The sequence below is a fragment of the Tigriopus californicus genome, chromosome 9 (genome assembly GCF_007210705.1).
Source record: "Tigriopus californicus strain San Diego chromosome 9, Tcal_SD_v2.1, whole genome shotgun sequence".
NCBI lineage: Eukaryota > Metazoa > Arthropoda > Copepoda > Harpacticoida > Harpacticidae > Tigriopus > Tigriopus californicus.
The window spans coordinates 1246086-1265701 of NC_081448.1; the positions used below are offsets into that span (position 1 = coordinate 1246086).

A 19616-nucleotide genomic window follows, 5' to 3' on the forward strand; every position below is an offset into this window, starting at 1 on the left:
GATGCCATATATTTTGATTGGTGAAGATAGCAAGTCCTACCTTAAGCACGCATGGTGCTTGTCATGTTGTGTTAAGGAAGCCCAAACTGTCTTCACTTATTTTTGTCGACGGTTTTGACTAAACATCCTGAAGAAGCGTCATTTTCATGATATGTTCACAGTTACTGTCCGCCACCAGAGATTATGTTTCTTGCCATGTGTAATAACTGATCTAGGCAGGTCGCGCGGATGTGGGGAACACCTTTAAAGTCTTGTTTCGCGTACTTTCCCTTAGTTGGGTCGTGCTCCTTAATTGAAGCCTAAGGTAATTGTTGTGTACGCTTCGTGACTGACTTGTATTTGACTAGTACGGTTTATATATACATGACTGGAATACATAACGAGCATGAGCAGCATGCTCAACACCGGGATATCACATCTCCCTCACACAGGGGGGAGTCATCCGGGATCACGGGGCCGTCCCAACACAGGGATCACGGGGCCGTCCCAACACAGGGATCACGGGGCCGTCCCAACACAGGGATCACGGCAGTCAGAACAGGGATACGGGGCGTCCCAACACAGGGATCAGGGGCCGTCCCAACACAGGATCACGGGGCCGTCCCAACACAGGGCTCAGACGGGGCCGTCCAACACAGGGAAACGGCCGTCCAGGAACACGGGCGTCCAGGAACACGGGCCGTCCAGGGAACACGGGCGTCCAGGGAACACGGGCCGTCAGGGAACACGGGCTCCAGGGAAACGGGCCGTCCAGGGAACACGGGCCGTCCAGGGAACACGGGCGTCGCCAGGGAACACGGGCGTCCAGGGAAAAGGGCCGTCAGGAACAGGGGCGTCAGGAACACGGGGCCGTCCAGGAACACGGGGCCGTGACAGGAACACGGGGCGTCCAGGAACACGGGCCTTCCAGGCGATCACGGTGCCCACGGGCAGATCACGCCGCAACGCGGGCGGTCACGGGCAACCGGCGGGTCACCAACCGGGCGGGTCACGCCGCCACCCGACCGGGCAGATCACGCGCCAACCGGGCAGATCAGCCGCAACCGGCAGCTCACGCGCCAACGGGCGGGTCACGGTGCCAACCGGGCGGGTCACGCCGCCAGGGGGCAGATCACGGGTACGGCGGCCAACCGGGCAGATCACGCCGCCAACCGGGCAGATCACGCCGCCAACCGGGCGGGTCACGGTGCCAACCGGGTCACGAGGCGTCTGGGAAAGGGTCTTGAGCCGTTGCCTCCACGCTCCAATCCCCTCCACGGGGAGAGCCACACAGGAGGCCACAGCCGGACTGCCGACTGCGCCATGTTGTGTACGCTTCGTGACTGACTTGTATTTGACTAGTACGGTTTATATATACATGACTGGAATACATAACGAGCATGAGCAGCATGCTCAACACCGGGATATCACAGTAATGGGGTCAACTCCCCCATTGCCTGAAGCCACTTAAGGCTTTGCTTTTTGCATTTTGGTAGTTGGGCAGCAGGGTGTTGGGCTGATTGACTTCTCTTGCGTTACTCAGTTTCAATCAAAGTAGACAAACGAGCCATCAACTCACTGGCTCCCTGAATTCGGAACCTGATTTTGAGAATCATGAAACTAAATGTGTTCAAAGCCGATCCCTATCGAACACACCAGGCAGCCGCGAGAGAGCCAAAAAATCTCAGAAATCTTGTGAGTGTCGTTTCTCCAAGCCGTCTAGACAGATCAAACGGCGACGAATTGCAACTGGGCCAATCCTTACCTGAGGTGAGGAGGGTGGCCAGTCTGTCGCGAGCAGACGGCCCGGCCGTGCTGATGGCTTCCCCTGAATGCCATAGGGAATTCTGAGGGAGAGGTAGACTGGGAGTCCATCGGAGGAGGGCGCATCCAGATGCCTAACACGCAAGCGTCGACTCTAGTCTCCTACAGAGACGTGTAAAGTACTGGATCGGATTTCAGATGTGTGATCTAGTCAGGCTGCGCCACAATCGCGGCAAGAACTACCCTGATTTTAGCACATCCAGTGCTTCCAAATTTTCATTGACACAAATTGTTCGCCATCTAAGGAAATCATTTAACAATTATTCTAAACCATTTCAGTCCAAAATTCATTGGACAAAGATGACATTACATGGGACGTGACAAAAATTTGCAGAAATACGAAAAACATTCTTGGTGCAAACATTTTGTCATCAGTAAGAAGTGTGGTGACACTTTCTTCATGGTAGAACCAGAGGGCGCGCTTGAATGAAATCCCAAAGCTTTGTACTTCTCTATTGTGGCGGAGCATCTCTGGTGTAGCATAAGGAGGAGGCTTTGCCGACCGTGAAATACTCAGATGGGGATCGCTCTTCTGCTTACTCGGTTAGGCGGGGTACCTGTACTTTGGTGTACATCCTCTTTATTTTCGAGTTTGATAAAAGAGGTGTCAGGAAAATTAACAAAGGGATAACAGGCTTGTGGCGCCCAAGCATTCAAAGCGTCGCTTTTTGACCCTTTGATATTGACTCTTCCTATCATTGCAAATCATAATGCGCCAAGCATCATCAGATTGTTCACCTGCCAATAGGGAACGTGAGCTGGGTTTAGACCGTCGTGAGACTGGTTAGTTTTACCCTACTGATGACTCGTTGTTGCAATAGTGATCCTGCTCAGTACAAGAGGAACTGCAGGTTTGGACATTTGGTATAGGTACTTGGTCAATCGGACACTGGTGTGAAGTTACCATCCGTGGGATTATGCCTGAACGCCTCTAAGGCAGAATTTGGATACGTCATCCTACATTGGCGCTCTGAGAAGAATGATATCACGCCATGGTCCGATCTGGTTGCTGCGCTCAGACAATGGACTGAACTTTGTGGGTGCTGAACAAGAAATGAAAGAAGCGTTGAAAGAGATGGACGGTGATGCTATTTCATTCTTTCTCAAGGCAAGAGGAGCGGATTATAAAGGCTGGATACAGAATCCTCTCTCATCTTCCAACTTTGGTGGAATCTGGGAGCGCCAAATTCAATCCATCTGTTCCATTCTTGCCTCCCTAATGAAAGATAATGGTCATATTCTGAGCAATAAGACGTTTCACACGTCAATTTATGAAGTTGAGAACATGTCTTAATCAACCAGAAATAATGAAATGGATTTTGTTCCTAATGTACGGATTGCACATCCATGGACAGTGAGGAGTAAGTCTTTAGGCATCAAAACCAGACAACGGGAATCTTCTAATAACACTGGTTGTTATTACATCCTTTTTAGAATTATTCATGTCTCCATTGCATTGGCAAAACTAAAGCTTGATGAGTCAACATTCTATGTGCATGCAAAGATGTTAGCATCTGTAAGGTATTAATTAAAAAAAATCAAGTTGAATTAAACATTATCAAACTTGATATTCGCACCTTAATTGATGTAAACATAACTTGGTTTTAAAGGTCAAATGATGAATCCCTTCAAATTTTGACATGTTTTACATCACAGTTCCAATTTTGCTCCATAAGTTTGAACTAATTGTAAGTCAACATGTTGAGCCTAATATCAGTAATGGGTTGAGTTGTCCACTGGGCCGAGTTGTCCTGGAACCGTTCATTTTATTGGGTTGTGTAACACAGCTCAATCCAAGTCATTCGATTATTGAAAATTCAGTGAGCAGATGGTGTGTGTTGACTGTGATGCCTGTCACAGTTTTCCCGGACCACTTTCTTCCTTGAAATTTCTTTACTTGACATGTCCTATTCAACAAGACCTTGTGGTCATTTTCGGACATTTAGGCAACCGCTGGTACCAGCAAACAAACTTGCCTGCCAATGCCAGTGATGCAAAATTGTCTTTTCAAACTGGTTTTATCGAAGCTGACCTTTCCTCATATAGGAATGCGAAAAAAGGGTCAGCTTCTCAAAAACGTGTTTGAAGCCCCAAACTTGCATCACTGACTCTGGTACCAGCAAACAAACGAACCTGCCAGAGCTTGCCTAAACGTCCCCATGAAGTGCTAATTTGGAACACAGTGAACTGTTCAGGAGATGATAAGTTTTTGTTCCCGTTACCAATCTACCTCTCTAGTTGTACGTGGATGAAGGTACATTTTTTTCATTCGTCTGGTTTGGATTTGGCACTGTTTTGGAACGAAATTGAAGGCTCAAAATTCTACGTGCAATGTATGGCTTGGGAAAAGGACGCGAAAATAAAGGTTGCGTGAGATATTAGTCAACGAATATTGAATCAACGAATCTTGCGCCATCTAAAGTTTGACAAGTCAATATTCAAAGGCGCTTGACAGATCGAGATCCAAACCACACTTTGGCCCAATCAGACAATATGTGAATAGAAAGTTAGGAAAAAGAATATTTTTTTCGTCTTGTATAATTGGCCAGTTCATTCCTAGTCGCCGTGCGTAAGGATGTCCACAAAAATATGCAACCGTTATAAAAGTTGGTTGTCCAATATTTCAGACTTGGTCGCCTTAACAGGCGACATTTCGTTAAATCAACGGCTTTTTATGTGTTTCATACAGCCCTAAAATTTGAGGTTTTTTGACATCATGAATCGAAATTCTATGAGGTTCCAGGATTGAAAATCGTTTCTATCCAGTAAAATAGTTCTTAGGTGGACCTGCAAATGGCTGCTAGGTAAACTCTTGCGCCTGCACCGCCTGGACCCTTAACTGTCCATCCCCTCCGTTGTACTTCCTGAGCCCCATTTTAAATCGCCACCGCGAACGTTACTCATTGCATCCTGGCTGGAGCGGCTGGAGGGAGCGAGGGCGGACTGGCTCCATCTACCCATCTCACCCATCTCCTCCTCCTCCTCCTCCTCTTCCAAATCGAAGCAATTATCCATCCATCCTTAAATGGAGCGGGAAAGCGGGACAACGAGAAAGCGGCAGAAGTGAGCCACAGAAAGAACACAATCCAATCGAGGTCTCCCACGAAGTCAGACCATTAGTGAGGGAACCAGCTAGCACGGGCTCAACCTTGTATCAACCTTCCTGTTCACCCGCACCCGCACCCGCTGGCCGACCCAGAGGAAGAGAGGTGGATCAGCATCGGTCGGTGGGTTCTTCTGGAATAGGCAACATGTCGTCGCAGGCCTGGAAATTTCAAAGCGACCTCTCCAGCATTACACGGATGGACGTGCCGCTCAAATCCGCTTGCCAGCCTCACGCGGCGCCCGCCGCCGCCACTAACAAAGGGGGCAGTGCCCCGACGGGCCCGGCGGCCGCCTCGTCTATGAATCGCTCCGGATTGAACACCAGTTCTCTGCTCAACGCCAGTAAGAACATGGGACCAGTCAGCCGACCAGCCAGGATGAGCCTTAATGAGGCTTAATCAACCTCGAAGCAGACCGGAGACTCATTAATCTCCGCGACTTCTGCCTGTTTTCGTCATCTAATGTCAACACTATAATTAAGCCATTTATCGTTTTTCCACCAACTGGGGCCTGCTCGTAGGTGGGATGGAGGGAGAAAATCAGTTCTTAATTCCAACGTATTCGTGCATATCACTATGGCCTGGTCCAAGTATGACTGGCCCGCCCGACATCTGAACAATTTGATGGGATTGGCCAAACTCGAGTGAAAAGTTCGGGCGGGCCATCAACTCCTGCGTATGAGTTATGACCAGGGCTCTGGGAAAAAAGATTCTTGTTAGAAGTCAAATAATCACTAAAATAATTTTCAAAAGCAAAAAAAAAACTTTTCACGGGACAAAAATTTCTCCAAAGCAAAGGTATAGGCTTGTTTAAAAGTAAAAAAGACATCTAAAAAGGCATCATGAAACTAATTTTGCAAAAGGTTTTTTTTTTACCAAAAAAAGCACTTACCAAAGGTTTCAATATCTTCATTAGTTCAAAATCTTGAAATTAAAAGCCCTCAATATTGTCTCCCACCTTGGACCCCCCAATAGCACGCCTAAACCATGCAGGTTTCCGGATCAAATTTGGTTCCTCTGGGTGCTTTATTCTAGCTTTCCGTCAGAGTGAAGAAAAAACCTGGATTAAAATGCAAATTTTTTATATTTGCTCTTTTGTGTGTAAAGCATTCGCGTTCTATTTGCATTTTGAGGAAAAGCTGAGCTCTTGCCAAAAAGGCAAGCAGGAATAATATGAGAATTAGAAAACAACTACTAATGCAGTATTTAAAGGAAGTGCAAAAGGTATCTTTTACAACACGTCTTCAAAAGTGTCCATGAGCGTTTTCGTCAAGCAGGTGTTGGAGTCAATTGTGGTGAACGATAAGGTTTACATTTTGGAGCCCTCCAAAAAAATCCCTGCTGGTCAAAACAATAACGTACTCGCTTATCTTTCGGATCCTTCAATGTTTTATCCCACATCCACACCCACACACGCAATTTTTCATCAAAATTAGAAGTTCCTGGAAAAACAGTTTTGGCTGATGGAAACCTCCCAAAGAATTGAAATTAATTTGAAATTGAAAAAATAATTCTCCGAGCCCTGGTTTTGATTAATGACGTATGACTTTGGGCTTTTTCAGGTCGCTTGAATGCCTCAAGTCGCTTCAATCCGGCCAACAATGGGAGTTTCTCGATGTCCCACTCGCTTTTGTCGACTTCGGCCGGACCGGGATCCAAGCGCTTGTCCGAATCGATCCGGAAAACGCCCTCCAAAACGCCTAAGAACTCGCCGGGTCGGAAGGAAAACCTCACGCCCGGAAGGAAAACCCCGGGTGGCGGCCCCCAAGACCGCTTCATTCCCGCCCGACAAGCCAATGACCTCGAAACGAGTCATTTCCGGCTGATGCGGTCCATTTCGGACCAGAGCCAAATCGAGGCCGAGGCCACTTTGTCGCCCAGTAAACGGGAATATCGCCGACAAATGTCCGAAGCGCTGACCGGGAGTGAGTTGGATGCCAGTGCCCGCATCATTTCGTACACCAATAAGGCGCCCAAAGCGCCGGAGACGCACGCCAATGGGCTGAAGGTGCTCTATACTCAACCCAAGACACCGGGCTCGGTCACGGCCAAGAAATATATTCGACACATTCCGCAAGTGCCTGAGCGTATCTTGGATGCGCCCGAGATTATGAACGATTACTACCTGAACCTCTTGGATTGGTCAGCCAATAATCACTTGGCCGTGGCTTTGGGTGGGCACATTTATCTGTGGAATGCGAGTAGGTTACGTTTGATTGTGATTTCACTAGTCCTCCAACAGTCTCTTAATATTGTCTGTGATGATCGACTCCTTCTAGGCAATGGTGAAATTCAACAGTTATGCGAGATGGACTCCGTCGAAGATTATGTATGCTCCGTCAAATGGATCAAGGAGGGCAATATTCTGGCCGTGGGTAATTCGGCAGGCGATGTGGCTTTGTGGGATGTAGAGCATCTCAAACGAATTCGACTCATGAGTGGACACACCGATCGGGTGGCTTCTTTGTCCTGGAACTCGTACATTGTTTCCAGTGGTTCCCGCAGTGGGCAAATTCATCACGGCGATGTGCGGGTGGCTGATCATTTGGTGGGCCAACTAGAGGGTCATACCCAAGAGGTAGATTGAGGAAAAGATTCACCAAACTTGGATAGTTTGGTATGTTTTAGAGATTTTGTTTCGTCTCAGGTGTGCGGATTGGCCTGGTCTCCGGATGGTAAAATGCTGGCCAGTGGTGGCAACGACAACTTGCTCAATGTTTGGTCGGCCGCTCATGGCGAATGCTTCACCGATGCGACACCAAAATATTCTTTCTCGTAAGTATTGCTTCAAAGGCTTCGGAATTCCAGATTTCTTTAGCTAAACTAAGAACCGAGTCCAATCACGACTGTTGGATTTTGCATGATGCGAGCCAAGGAACGAACTTTTGATCGCTCTCTAGGTACATTTGCAATTATGCTTCATCGTCAATAGACTGTTCATTCCCATTCGTTTTATTTCCGGCCCTCATAGTTCTCTAATGAAAAGAATTCGACTTGGTTCAAAGATGGCATTTAACTAAGTTTGAGATGCACGAGAAAACAGCCATGTCACATGTTGGTGGTCGAAAGGCCTACATAATCAGAGGGGAATGCGTCTTGTTCTCTAAATCAAATGACATTTTATAGACATCATCAGGCCGCGGTGAAGGCCTTAGCTTGGTGTCCATGGCAGCCCAACGTTTTGGCCTCGGGGGGCGGGACCGCTGATCGAACCATTCGAATCTGGAATTGCAATAACGGCACCAGTCTCCACTCCGTTGACACGAAATCGCAAGTAAGCATTGGCTCCGCTTCTCATTAAGTTCAACGAGTCTTTATGATTCATGTTCAATGTGTATTTAATAACGTTAATTTTTTTGATTCATATTAAATAGGTGTGTGCGTTGCTCTGGTCCAAAGAGTACAAAGAGTTGGTATCGTCCCACGGATTCGCCAACAACGAGATCTCCATCTGGAAATATCCGACCATGACGAAAGTGGCCGAATTATTTGGTCACACCGAGCGAGTTCTTCATTTGTCCATGTCTCCTGATGGATCCACCATCGTAAGTCATAGCTGACCTTTCAATTTGTACTGAACAGTTTACATCTTACATTGGCCATTCCCAAGTCTCACTCCGTGACTCTTAGGTTTCCATTGTGTCAAAAGTGTCGTATTACTTGATGGTTACTTACTTGCCTACCCACTCCCAAAGTGAGTGGGTAGAAAATGCGACGTTGTTCGCTTGTTTGAGTCTGTGACCGAAATAGCACGAGACTATTCGTCACTTTCCTATTTGTGGCGAAGAATGACTTCCAAGTTGAGAGGTTCAAATATTGAAGTATCAAACTCATTTTGTGCATGTCAGGTGCTTACGCCGTAGGGTCGTCGCTTCAATTCCTTGGCAATGTCAATGATGAGAATTAAAGATGCTCAAACGAAAGAATACTTGATAGCCGTAAAGACACGCAGCTCTTTTGCCCATAAACCGAGAGGAAGGCCGCGCTCGTAAAATTCAATAGTGAGCACCATCCTGAATGCAGTTTTGTCCTCTCTGATGTGACAAACGTCTCCTCCCAAATATAATGGTGTAATATTGTGAATGACATGTAATCCCTCAAACTAACTCATTTGTTCTTGTTTCTTCCTCCGTTTCCGAAATGTTTATTGCAGGTGTCTGGAGGTGCCGATGAGACATTGCGTCTTTGGAAATGCTTTCAACCGGATCCATCCAAGAAGAAGCAAGAAATTCAATCCAAGAGTGGAGGCAGCAAGCTTATTTCACGTGCGGGAATTCGTTAAACCTATTTATTGGGCAACCTCTCTTCTATGTCTAGCATTTCCTTGAAATTTAATATTCCTTTGTTGTTTTGTCTCGCACAACAATCTCGAACCTACATAATAGCAAAAGCCACCAAATAAATCAAAAAATAACAGTATCAGATGAACTCTTCTTATACTAATGCTACAAAACTAGTGTGTGGTTTCTAGATTCCAGCAGTATGATCGGGGACTTTTTTTTTTAAACCAAAAATACAGAACAACTGTTTTTTGAAGAGCTAGCTAGATCCAGCAACTCGTTGATACCCGAATAAAAAGCTTGATAAGAGTTATAAAACGCACATCTTTTAAGTGCTGGGGATGTTCTCAGTATTGGTGCCGAAATCTGCAAAAAAATGCCATTAACCGGTGTAGGGTAGGCCAAAACTTGCATTCTACAAATTGTGCAAAAGCACTTGCATAACCAGATTTTTCTACAAGATTTGAGAATTTTCCCGGCAATTTTTGATTTTTTTTCTTCTGTATTCTATGTCTCAAACATTTGGTGATATGCACACATGATGTTACGGAACGAAATTTTATGAAGTAAATGCCGAGGTGATGGAAGGTTGATTAAGGAACAACTGACGTACTATTACCTGTAAGGAACGTAAAAACAATGTAATATTATCTATATCATGTAATTACTCGCAATAACAAAATTGTTTTGTAATAGTTAACTTTGACATGATAGTAATGCTGTCACCAAACTCAGATATATTTCTATGTTGCAATATCAAATATGTACAAGATGCTGAGCTCGCCGATCAATCTTAGAGGCAGTGTGAACAAAGGAAGAATATTCTACCTTGGTAAAGTGGGTTCTAACCTGGCCCGTTGGCTATGTTTAGGCAATTTCAAATGCATGTTTTTGTGCAAATTCAGGCGATTTTTAATACAAATTTGCTGTCAATAAATGCGATATTTAGTCTGCTAGTTTTGACTGGGCCTATTTATCAGGATGGCCAACCTTTTTTTGATTTTGCGCTTAATTAAGGCTCGGATGAGAGTCAGGGAGACAAATGATTACCGCAATCACAACGAATACTGCGCTTTGCAATGGAACTTCCAATTAAAGACTGAAAAATCAATGATAAATAATGAAATCAATGAATGTAGATACAAACTATTTCGTCATTTTGGGGCACTTCTGAATATTCCTGGGTGTTTTTATCCAAATTTCCTTAAGGGTTAAGCTTTGCTTCAAACAATCCTAAGATTAAAACTTTCTTACGACACGCTTCCCTATGAATATCGGTATTGAAGCTTGTCATTGTTCGCAATTTGATTCTTGCAAGTGCTGGAGTTGATTTTTTAATCCTTTGGCTGGGAAAATTCAACCCTGACTACAAAAGGGCATATTTCCGGACTTTAAGCCAATCTCCTTGCACAACTTCGAAGTCCCTAGTCAATCTACGATCTGTGCTTTTATGGAAATTTTTCTTTTTCCTTTAAAACTTCAATATTTACGAAATCTCTACTTTTCGAGGAATATACAGGAGCTAGTGACCTAACTTTGAGCGAATTCGCCTCTAAAAAAGGAGACAAGAAGTAAAGAAAAGAAACCCACAAGTTCGACTTGAGCCAGAAAATCACATATTAATTTAAAAAAGGCCTGTCAGATTTACACCTGACCCTGTTCGTCCATTACCGATCAGGTCCCCCAAAAGCAGATAGACAGTGGCTTGATTGCTCATGAAAAGACCCTGGAAAACCCATGACGTCATGGAAACTGAGTTAAGAGTTAGTACTTGAATGTAGAAACCGTACAGGAATGAGCCGAGGTTGAACTTGAAGATTATAGTCTTGAAGATCTTCAAATTGTGCTTGGACAAGTTCAACTTCGTGCATGTATTTTGATTGAAACATTGACTAATCAGTTATTTTCTCTAAGATCGACCAATTTCAGGGGAAGCTTGAAGTGTTGATCTTCTACAACTCTCTCAATTTATGCTAAGGTTAGCTGCCTTGTGAGGATTTATTTGGACAAAACCATATCTTTAATTGTCGACGATATTGTACTAAACCGACCGTTGACATGGCGAGAATTTAGACTTTCGCAGCCTCTGCTTGTGCGAGATTCTGTCTTGAAAATTCATTGTCGAAGTAACAATTGACTCAAATGCACATTACCTCGGTTATTTATATCCTTTATTACACTATCGAGCTTTTGTGAAGCTAGTTAAGCACATTGCATTGTTTAGTCCAATATGTCACGGACTAGTAGAAAATGATAATAACTCCGTAGGTTTCAATCGAGCACTTGATTATTTGAATTGCTCCCTTCAACCGCGTCCTACTTGGCCCTTTTCAAGTCGGATGTCCGGCTGAGGGTAGATGCCGCCAAGGATTGAAACTGGCTTACATTATGGAAAACCGTGTTTTTCAAACCTGTCTCTCTATTCTCCCGAGAACACAAATCCGAGTTGGCGGATGAGCCGTTGAATATCGGGTTGATCAATGATTTTGATCAAGAATTTTTTCAAGTCTAACTTGAAAGATGCAAGTGGAGCAACAACACCTAAATACTCCCTATGAATAATTGAGGGCAGCAAATTGAACAATGAAGGAGCCCGAGAAAGAACAGAGTTGGACTTGATTGTTCTAACTAGCCTGGATTATGGAAGGCTTGAAGGTGTAATCATTTGGTTTATAAATAATAGTAACAGGTCTTGAGGAAATATAATTCCCAAAGAGTTCAACAATTTATATAGACAGCGGGGCCACGATATGGGACCCAGCCTTTGCATTTTCAGATATCTGTTTTTGACAATGAACAGGTATGTACTGGTCGTCCCTTTAACCCCATTATGTACTTGACGTAGCAGTGGCTCAATTGTTGAAGAAACGAGAACTCGAGTTGTTTGCAATCTGTATTGGCTCTCTTGAATTTTTGAAGCGATACTCCCTTTTGAAAGAGGAGTAATCCATTTGAAATTGAATACCACCGCAGATAATTTTGTTTTCCAACGATAACGTGACAAAATGCTAGAAACTCAAACAAACTATTAAATATGGAATAGTCTAGATCCCCGAATGCGATCAAGTACGTCATTGCGAGAGTTCAAATCAAAACTTGAAAATTATGTCTAACCTGTCCCACTTTGATTTTGAGTATATAGTCATTCGAAAGTGTGCTGTTCTCCCTCCCATTTCTCCTCAAATATTGAGGTCATAAAAGCCACTTACGAAATAAATGCAATACAATATAATATTAAAAATGTGATGCAACTCATTTCGTTCTTGATTTCAACACAACACATAAAGGATTTGAAAAGTAGTTGAATTAGAAATTGTCAACGCATACACTTTCGTAGACCAATATAACCAAAAAAAATATTAACTGCTGGCAAATTTTTACAATTTTGTTAACAGTTATTTGTAGATGTCCAAAAAAATCGGCAAGCAATAAACTTAGTGTTCTGAGAGCTTTCATTCCATTCGACAGCCTTTACCTGATCCAAGACGAACTCAAGATTGGAGAAGCTCTTGTCTGATCTTAATAACCGACGGCTTTCATCGGATAACCTATAGCTGTACTTTGTCACGGACTTCTAGAAGCATGGACTGTGAACGAGCTTCCCGGCAAATCGGCCTCTCCTGGTCATTGTAACTCTGAGCCACTTTTCGAATTAAAGTAATAAGAGAAGAAACGCACACCTCTTCAATTAAAGGCAGGCGATTCATATATGTTTTTATTTGTGAAATGGTTCCTCTCAAAGTTAGATTGTCATAACCTTATGCAGCTGAGCAAGAACAGGTCGAAAATTCGAATTGTATGTAGTGTTTACTACATAACTTTGGACATATCTCCTGAGTTCCCTACGCATAGTGTTGGTGTAAGTGGTATGTGTATGTACATGTGCTCCTTCTTGCTAATGGTGCATTTAGATAACCCTTTTTTGACACCTTTTGTGTTCCAATCCGGCTTTTACAGGCGATTTTCTCGAACACTTTGCAACATGTTTTAGAACCTACCTGCTCCTACGCAAGATTGAGCGTGACCAAACTAGGTTAATTGTAACGAGCACTTTTTTTACAATCTAAGAGCCTTTTGGGTTCAATTAGTTAATTTATGAATAAAAAAACGAGCATACATTGGACCAGATAAAGCAACTTTGATGGTTATCTTCGAAATTTGAAATAATGCATCTTGCGAGAACTGCATGTCAGTTAGGGTCTCCCTGGGGTGGACGAGTGACGGACGATCAGAACCTCCATTTCAAACATGAATGATAATCGTGAGCTGAATTTAAAACCAAGTACATACCTGGTACATGGTGGCATGAAAAGTCCCAAAATGGCTCAATAAAATCTGTCACGTTACCATAAACATAAAATCAACAGGCCGGCCCTCCAAATTAAAATTTTGGTTGATATTGCCATCGGGCATGTTGTCTATATTTACTTACTTCTTTTTAACATTCACAGACAAGGACGATCACATTTGTTCATTCTGCGAGAAGTTTCGGCTAACTTGAGTTTGAAGTCAAGAATCGAAATGAAATCCAAAAGAAATCAATCTATTCGTACTCGATTGCTGTAGTTTCATACATTGTAAAGGGCAACGACGGTCAAGACCTAGCAAGACAATCAATGATGAGCCCACTAATTAGTGGAACTTCGCCAGACTGGAATGCACTTAATCATATCTATTGGCCTGTGCACTAGGGGAGTGCTAGTAACACTGAAAAACGAGTCTCAGCATTCAAAAGCAGTGGGTCAAAATTTGGAGAAAAAAATCTATTATGACAATTGCTGGAACAACTAAATCACCTTTAGCCCGAACAAAAGATGTTAAAGCCCGATGGATTATGGGGGAGGAATTTGGAAAAATGGTTGGGAGAGAGCTATGGAGATAAAGGCATACGCTTTGGATTATTTTTTCAAGAATATTTATTGATTCAATGTTGATAATGATACATAAATAGTTGTTCGATAACCATCGATCGACATTTTGAAATATATACTAGATATATTTTCAATATACTTTTTCTATAAAAAAAAAGTTTATATCGTCGCTGACATTTGGGGAGGGGGGGCTAGAATCAAAGTTGAATTATTCGTCAATTCTTTCTGACAAGATAAGATTTTATCACTTGGGGGTACATCAGATCTAACACAAGGACATTTGGTATTGATTTATGGACTGGTAGTTGTTTTATGTGTAGTGGAGGGTGTCGCTTCTTTGACCTAGAGCGTATGCGAAGAAGTTTGGTTTCTCGACTGCAAGTATGACTGGCGTGGATGACTGATCTAAATCACAGATCTAGAGCGACATTGGGGTTTCCACTGAGGATCCAGCTAAAGTGAGGTCTCCCACACTGATCTTGTTCCTTTGCAAACCCTTAGGGTGGAGCATGGGGATGGGAGAAATCGACATGGATGAACCAGGAGAATCTGACAATGATCCCATGCTGAAATCTTCGCTCATCTCGGATTCGAGCGAATTACTGATCTCTTTGGCGGGCTTGGTTTGATTAGCCACGGCCATGGGTTGAGACAGGGCCCGTTGAAGTACGGGAAGGGATTTCATGAAGGTCCCCTGCGGTTCGGAGACTTGCATCCACGGGTGATCCAAGATCTGACTGAGATTGATTCGATCTGATTGGTTCACGGTCAAGCATCGTTGGATCAGATCCTGGACCTCGAGACTGAGCTTCAGCTCGGGTCGGAAACTCAAATGGGCTCGCTTAATCTGGGAATCACTTTCAAAGGGAATATCTCCGCAGACCATATCAAAGAGCAGAATCCCCAAAGACCACACGGTGAGTCCATCGGCTCGGTACCGACGAAACTTGATCCATTCTGGAGGAGCATACACTCTGGTTCCTGGAAAATGGAATAGAGGAGAGTTGTAGAATCGAGCTTGATCTCAAAAGCACATTGAATGGACCTTTCAGGCATGCCACAATGTATTACGGCTAGACACGGTGTCAAGTTCAGGCGAGTGAAATATCTAGTCAGCACTTTTTGAAATGAACGAAAAATTGGAGCTACTCGAACGAAATATGATTTATTGATGTTCAATTGAACTTACCATCAAAGTCAGTGTAAACATCCTCTTTCCATTGGGCACCGCTTCCAAAGTCGATCAACTTCAATTCCAAAGTTTTGGTATCGATCAGGAGATTTTCATCCTTGATATCGCGATGAAGCACTCCGGATTCCTGGCACTGAATGACCGTGGTCAAGATCTGTCTGAAGAATCGCTTGGCCAGGACCTCGGGTACGAATCCGGCGTCCGAGATGTAATCGAAGAGGTCTTTGCAGTTGTTCATGCGCTCCATGACCAGGAAGAAGCAATCAGGCATCTCGAAGAAGTCGATCAATTTGATGACCCCGGGTACGCTGGCCACTTGCTTCATTAGGGCCACCTCAATGGGGATGTGGGTAGCATTCTTGTCCATTGCAATGATTCGATTCTTGCTTACAATCTTCACTGCCACGGGTAGGCGGTCCTTGATGCGATGGGCCGAATAGACGGTCCCAAATCCACCCTTGCCCAACACGGCTCCCAAGGCGTATTGCTTGGAGAACTCTCGTTGGCTTGAGACGGACTCTGCAAAAGGCAAAAGGGCCATGTTCAATACGTTGATATTTGGCATTTCCTTGCGAGCGAGCGAGCGAGCGAGCTCTCTATCAAGCCTGGAGACATTTCTTGACAATCATTTTCGGCAAAGGTTATAATAAGATGATGCTCTGGCCACATCTATACAGCATTACGTCGAAAAGGAGTGAAGAAATAAGCTCCATTTTGTTTTCAAGACAATCCTGGCCAACTGGGTGTACATCGCGGTGACATTTGCGAATTAGGCGAAGGTCACATATGTTAAGGAAGAGTGGCGGAATGCACTTTTGCAAGGCTGCCATGAGAAGTGCACTCATGGCCTCGTTCAGAGGGCTAATTTACGACCAAAGAATTCAACAATTCTTCACTAAAACGCACAAGGAAACCCTCGTACTTTGCCTCACCACTCTTCTTCTCCCTTTCTCTCCAAGCCTCGGCCAGGTATCTCCAAATAAAACTCCAACGGTTTTAACCGCTTTTTCCCCTTGCCTCGCGTCACCTGATTTAAAAGGACGCCAACTCTTTCGTACAAAACGGACAAGAGTCAAGTTCAAAGTCAAATGGCCAAGACAGTGTGCAAAGCATTCACTGACTCGAGAATGTTGGCGTATTGCCCAAGATGAATTTGGGAACGGCGTACTACACAGCAATCCTTTTTTAGGCTCTGATGCCAAAAAGATCACGTTGCTTTATGTGCCCCTGGATTCGTCTTATGAGTCAGGTCTGGCTTCTTTGAAAAGAGCTCCTGGCCAAGAAGCATCCTAAGCTCGTGACTCACAGATGGTGCTTTACAGCCTGACACCCTAGTCTAGTAGAAGTAGTATGGTAGCATGATACAAAAATTGTTTGTGTCCGGGTCATGTGACAGTTCTAGCGCAACAAATCCCACGTCCCACCTACGCATGTGAAAGCAACAATTGGGAGCCAACTAAGCTCCGAGGAAGGGAACGTTCCCGGGCTACGAATTTTGCGTATATCCAGCCTTTGGAGTGAAGAAGCCCTAGTCCTTTGGCTCGGCTTTCCTTCTCGCCGCAGAAAGTACACATCCCGTCGTTTTTGACCTGAGCCAACCTCCTCCCTCCCCTTTACCCCCCCTTCCCCCCTCCTTCTCTTCCCCCCTCCTTCTCTCATTCTTCTCCTTCTTAACATGTACCTCTCCCCCTTAACGAAAGAGCGAGTAAGAAAGGCCTCTAAGGCCTCTAAGGCCTCTAAGGCCCTCCGACAAACCAGAAAATTCTGGTCTACCCAGAGAGTGAAGCGGATGCAGCGCAGAGAGTCGCAAAAGAGAAGAGTCTCTGACGTCACCGGGAACAAACGTACTGTATTCTTCCTGTCAAAAGGTTGGCGGTTCCACTTTTTTTTATTTCCTGATGGCGAAAATGCGCAGAAAATGACCTCTGGGGAATTCCAAAGTCTAGTACTAAGCGTTGATATTGTTTGTGTACTACCCAAACAGGTTCGGGCAATCTATCCATCTTCCCTCCCTTCTAGTAAACTACTAATGTTGACCTAAATAGGACGGAGTTATGAATCACGGCCACAAACAATGATTCCAATATTTGAATACAGCGTGGCGTCCAATGCATCGTAGAACGTCTCTGGCGATTCCAGGAATTTGGACTGGGCATCGATTGGCGGGAAGGTTACAGTATACGCGGCTCTTGGACTTAAAAGTGGTGAAATACCTTGTCATACTCGCCCATATGTAAGCTAGCAAGCAGGTCGGTTTGCACTCGCTCATTGTACGTATGTATGTCTGTACGTACATTAATTGCACCGAGTGACGCCGGGAGGGTTCCAAGTTCGTGTAAACAAGTCTCGGTAAAGGCTACTCGTCCTTCCTGGAATCGACCTTCCTTGCAAGCTGGATGATGAGATGGGTATTGTTTTTGTTTCAGCGAGAAGGCGCAAAAAGGTCGCTTTGAACTTTGCAATTACTACTGGCCAATGAATCGTCTTTTGCCAGTAAACCATGGACAACAAAATATCTGCATTATCATCATCGTCGTTCAAATGGCTGGATATACTAATGGTAGTAGGCCTGTGCGCGGGAGCGCGATGCATTATTGCCAGTGAAGATAACTACTGGCTCAACCACGACTTGCACTACCACTAGATCGTCAAGGATGGTTGTTGCACCAGCCAAGGTTTTATTTTTTCAATCCAAGTGCGTAGTTTGGTAAATGGCAAGGACACATTTCACAACTTCCCGATTGAACTACTAGCATACAAAACTGGCTCTCAAATGTGCGTTTTCCCTACATGCTACTTCTGCTGTTACTTCTAATAATACGATCTAAGAATGAGTGAAATTATGATTCTTACCTCTCTGCATGGTGGTGGTTGATCCTTTAGAGGATGATAGATTTAATAGATCCCGCAATCTCATGTTATTCGCGGGTGGGGTTTGAAGTGCAATTGTGTCGGTAGAATTCGTGTTGAATATTGATCCAAACACTCGTGTCTTGAGAGCACTGTTCAGTTTGGAACCACTTGAGTGATGAAGGTCTGCTCGAAGTTGGAACGAGAACTTTTGGAAGTGTTTAGCACAGAATTGCTCTTGTGTTTATGCTTTGAGGCTAGCTCTGAAACTGTTCTTCATTCGGGATGTTCCTCACTATTATTGGTGAGACTGAGGTGCGCAATGCGCACTCCTCCTCTCAATGTCCATGTGCGTGTGCGCTCTTGACGTTTGGAAGGAAATTCCACTCGCTCACAAGTTTACGTTCTCATATCAGAGAGGAGATAGAGACGACAGAGGGCTGGAGGGCGAGCGAAACGTAGTGAATGAACCGCAGCACACCGAGAGTGTTCTTTTCCCGTGTGTTTGCGCTTCTCAAGAACTGGGAATTACATCACGACAAGAGTTTTGGGTATCCATTATGACTTATCATGAGTCTTAGGCCTCACACATGGGTTTCAGTTGGACAATTTAAAGTCCATAATATGACGTTAGTTATTGTTTGAACATATCAGTCCATGGATGATATGCTCAATGTTTTAGCCGAACATTCGTTGTTTTCGTAGACTCTACTTACGCACGTGCGCGACTGGCCCTGAGGCTGATGCGCCTGATATTCACGTGACGTCATGCGCAAAGCCATTCAGGGTTGTGGGAGAGTTTGGATTGAGGCCAAAGGCATTGTTTGTTAGTCATTGTTTGTGTTCTCTGGAAACAAAATGATTATTTTAAGCTGAAGAATTTCATTCCATCTCCCAACAGGTGTGATCCCGAGCTATGTTGACGGCGAGCAATGTACACATCCTGCTTCAAAAAAGGCTGCTTTTGAGAATGTGTTGGAGAGCAAGTTGGAGCCAAGCCTCTAAAAGTTTTCTTCAGGTACCATCTAGAAGGAAACCATAGGCAAGGGGGTACTTCACCTGTGGAATGCAGTGTCAATAATAAGATGGAGGGATCAGCTTCGGTTTTTAACGTCTCGTCTGGAAAAACAACCAGTGTAACTTGCTAGGACTTCGGATGTTTTCATGGAAATTACCACAGAGTAATTTTTTTTCTGATATTTCCGACACACCAAAACGGCAGCCAGAGCGAGGCTTGAACCTCATTCATTCACTGTCCAAATTCCCCTCAAGTGTGATAAGGTTGTTTGCATATGGAAACGTTAAGCAATTTCTCGAGAGAACTCTCATTCCTGTTCAATTGAAGAGTGTATTGTTGAGCGGAAATTCTACTCCTCTCCAAAGCTCTCTTCCTAGTAACGTCCAATAATAGGAATGTAGATATGCAATTGTTGTTGTTGCTTATGTCGCGCAATAAATGAGCCTCTTTGTGGCCCATCAGCCTTAGGCCCCCTCTAATGCGCGCTTTGGAAACGGG

The 19616-nt window shown here is 44.3% G+C and overlaps 2 protein-coding genes across 2 annotated transcripts; one reads left to right on the forward strand and one right to left on the reverse strand.

Moving 5' to 3' along the window:
• The first annotated feature begins 4600 nt into the window (after positions 1-4600).
• On the forward strand, positions 4601-9326 carry LOC131887298 (cell division cycle protein 20 homolog). Its single transcript, XM_059235872.1, has 7 exons — positions 4601-5250; positions 6470-7108; positions 7187-7485; positions 7555-7682; positions 8034-8181; positions 8282-8452; positions 9061-9326. The coding sequence occupies exons 1-7, from the start codon at positions 5055-5057 to the stop codon at positions 9187-9189; spliced, it is 1710 nt and encodes a 569-aa protein (XP_059091855.1). The 5' UTR covers positions 4601-5054; the 3' UTR covers positions 9190-9326.
• A 4759-nt stretch (positions 9327-14085) lies between these two features.
• On the reverse strand, positions 14086-18832 carry LOC131887300 (serine/threonine-protein kinase pim-1-like). Its single transcript, XM_059235875.1, has 3 exons — positions 18104-18832; positions 15248-15769; positions 14086-15039 (listed from the first exon to the last, which is right to left on the reverse strand). The coding sequence occupies exons 1-3, from the start codon at positions 18165-18167 to the stop codon at positions 14477-14479; spliced, it is 1149 nt and encodes a 382-aa protein (XP_059091858.1). The 5' UTR covers positions 18168-18832; the 3' UTR covers positions 14086-14476.
• Between the last annotated feature and the right edge of the window lie 784 nt (positions 18833-19616).

What these genes read in the sequence shown, in the direction of transcription:
- LOC131887300 (XM_059235875.1), bottom strand. Translation starts at nt 18,167, where the DNA reads ATGAGATTGCGGGATCTATTAAATCTATCATCCTCTAAAGGATCAACC. An exon ending in AACCACCACCATGCAGAGAG is followed by an intron (nt 15,770 to 18,103) that starts GTAAGAATCATA and finishes TGCCTTTTGCAG; the next exon opens with AGTCCGTCTCAAGCCAACGA. An exon ending in TGTTTACACTGACTTTGATG is followed by an intron (nt 15,040 to 15,247) that starts GTAAGTTCAATT and finishes TCCATTTTCCAG; the next exon opens with GAACCAGAGTGTATGCTCCT.
- LOC131887298 (XM_059235872.1), top strand. Translation starts at nt 5,055, where the DNA reads ATGTCGTCGCAGGCCTGGAAATTTCAAAGCGACCTCTCCAGCATTACA. An exon ending in TAGAGGGTCATACCCAAGAG is followed by an intron (nt 7,486 to 7,554) that starts GTAGATTGAGGA and finishes GTTTCGTCTCAG; the next exon opens with GTGTGCGGATTGGCCTGGTC. An exon ending in ACACCAAAATATTCTTTCTC is followed by an intron (nt 7,683 to 8,033) that starts GTAAGTATTGCT and finishes GACATTTTATAG; the next exon opens with ACATCATCAGGCCGCGGTGA.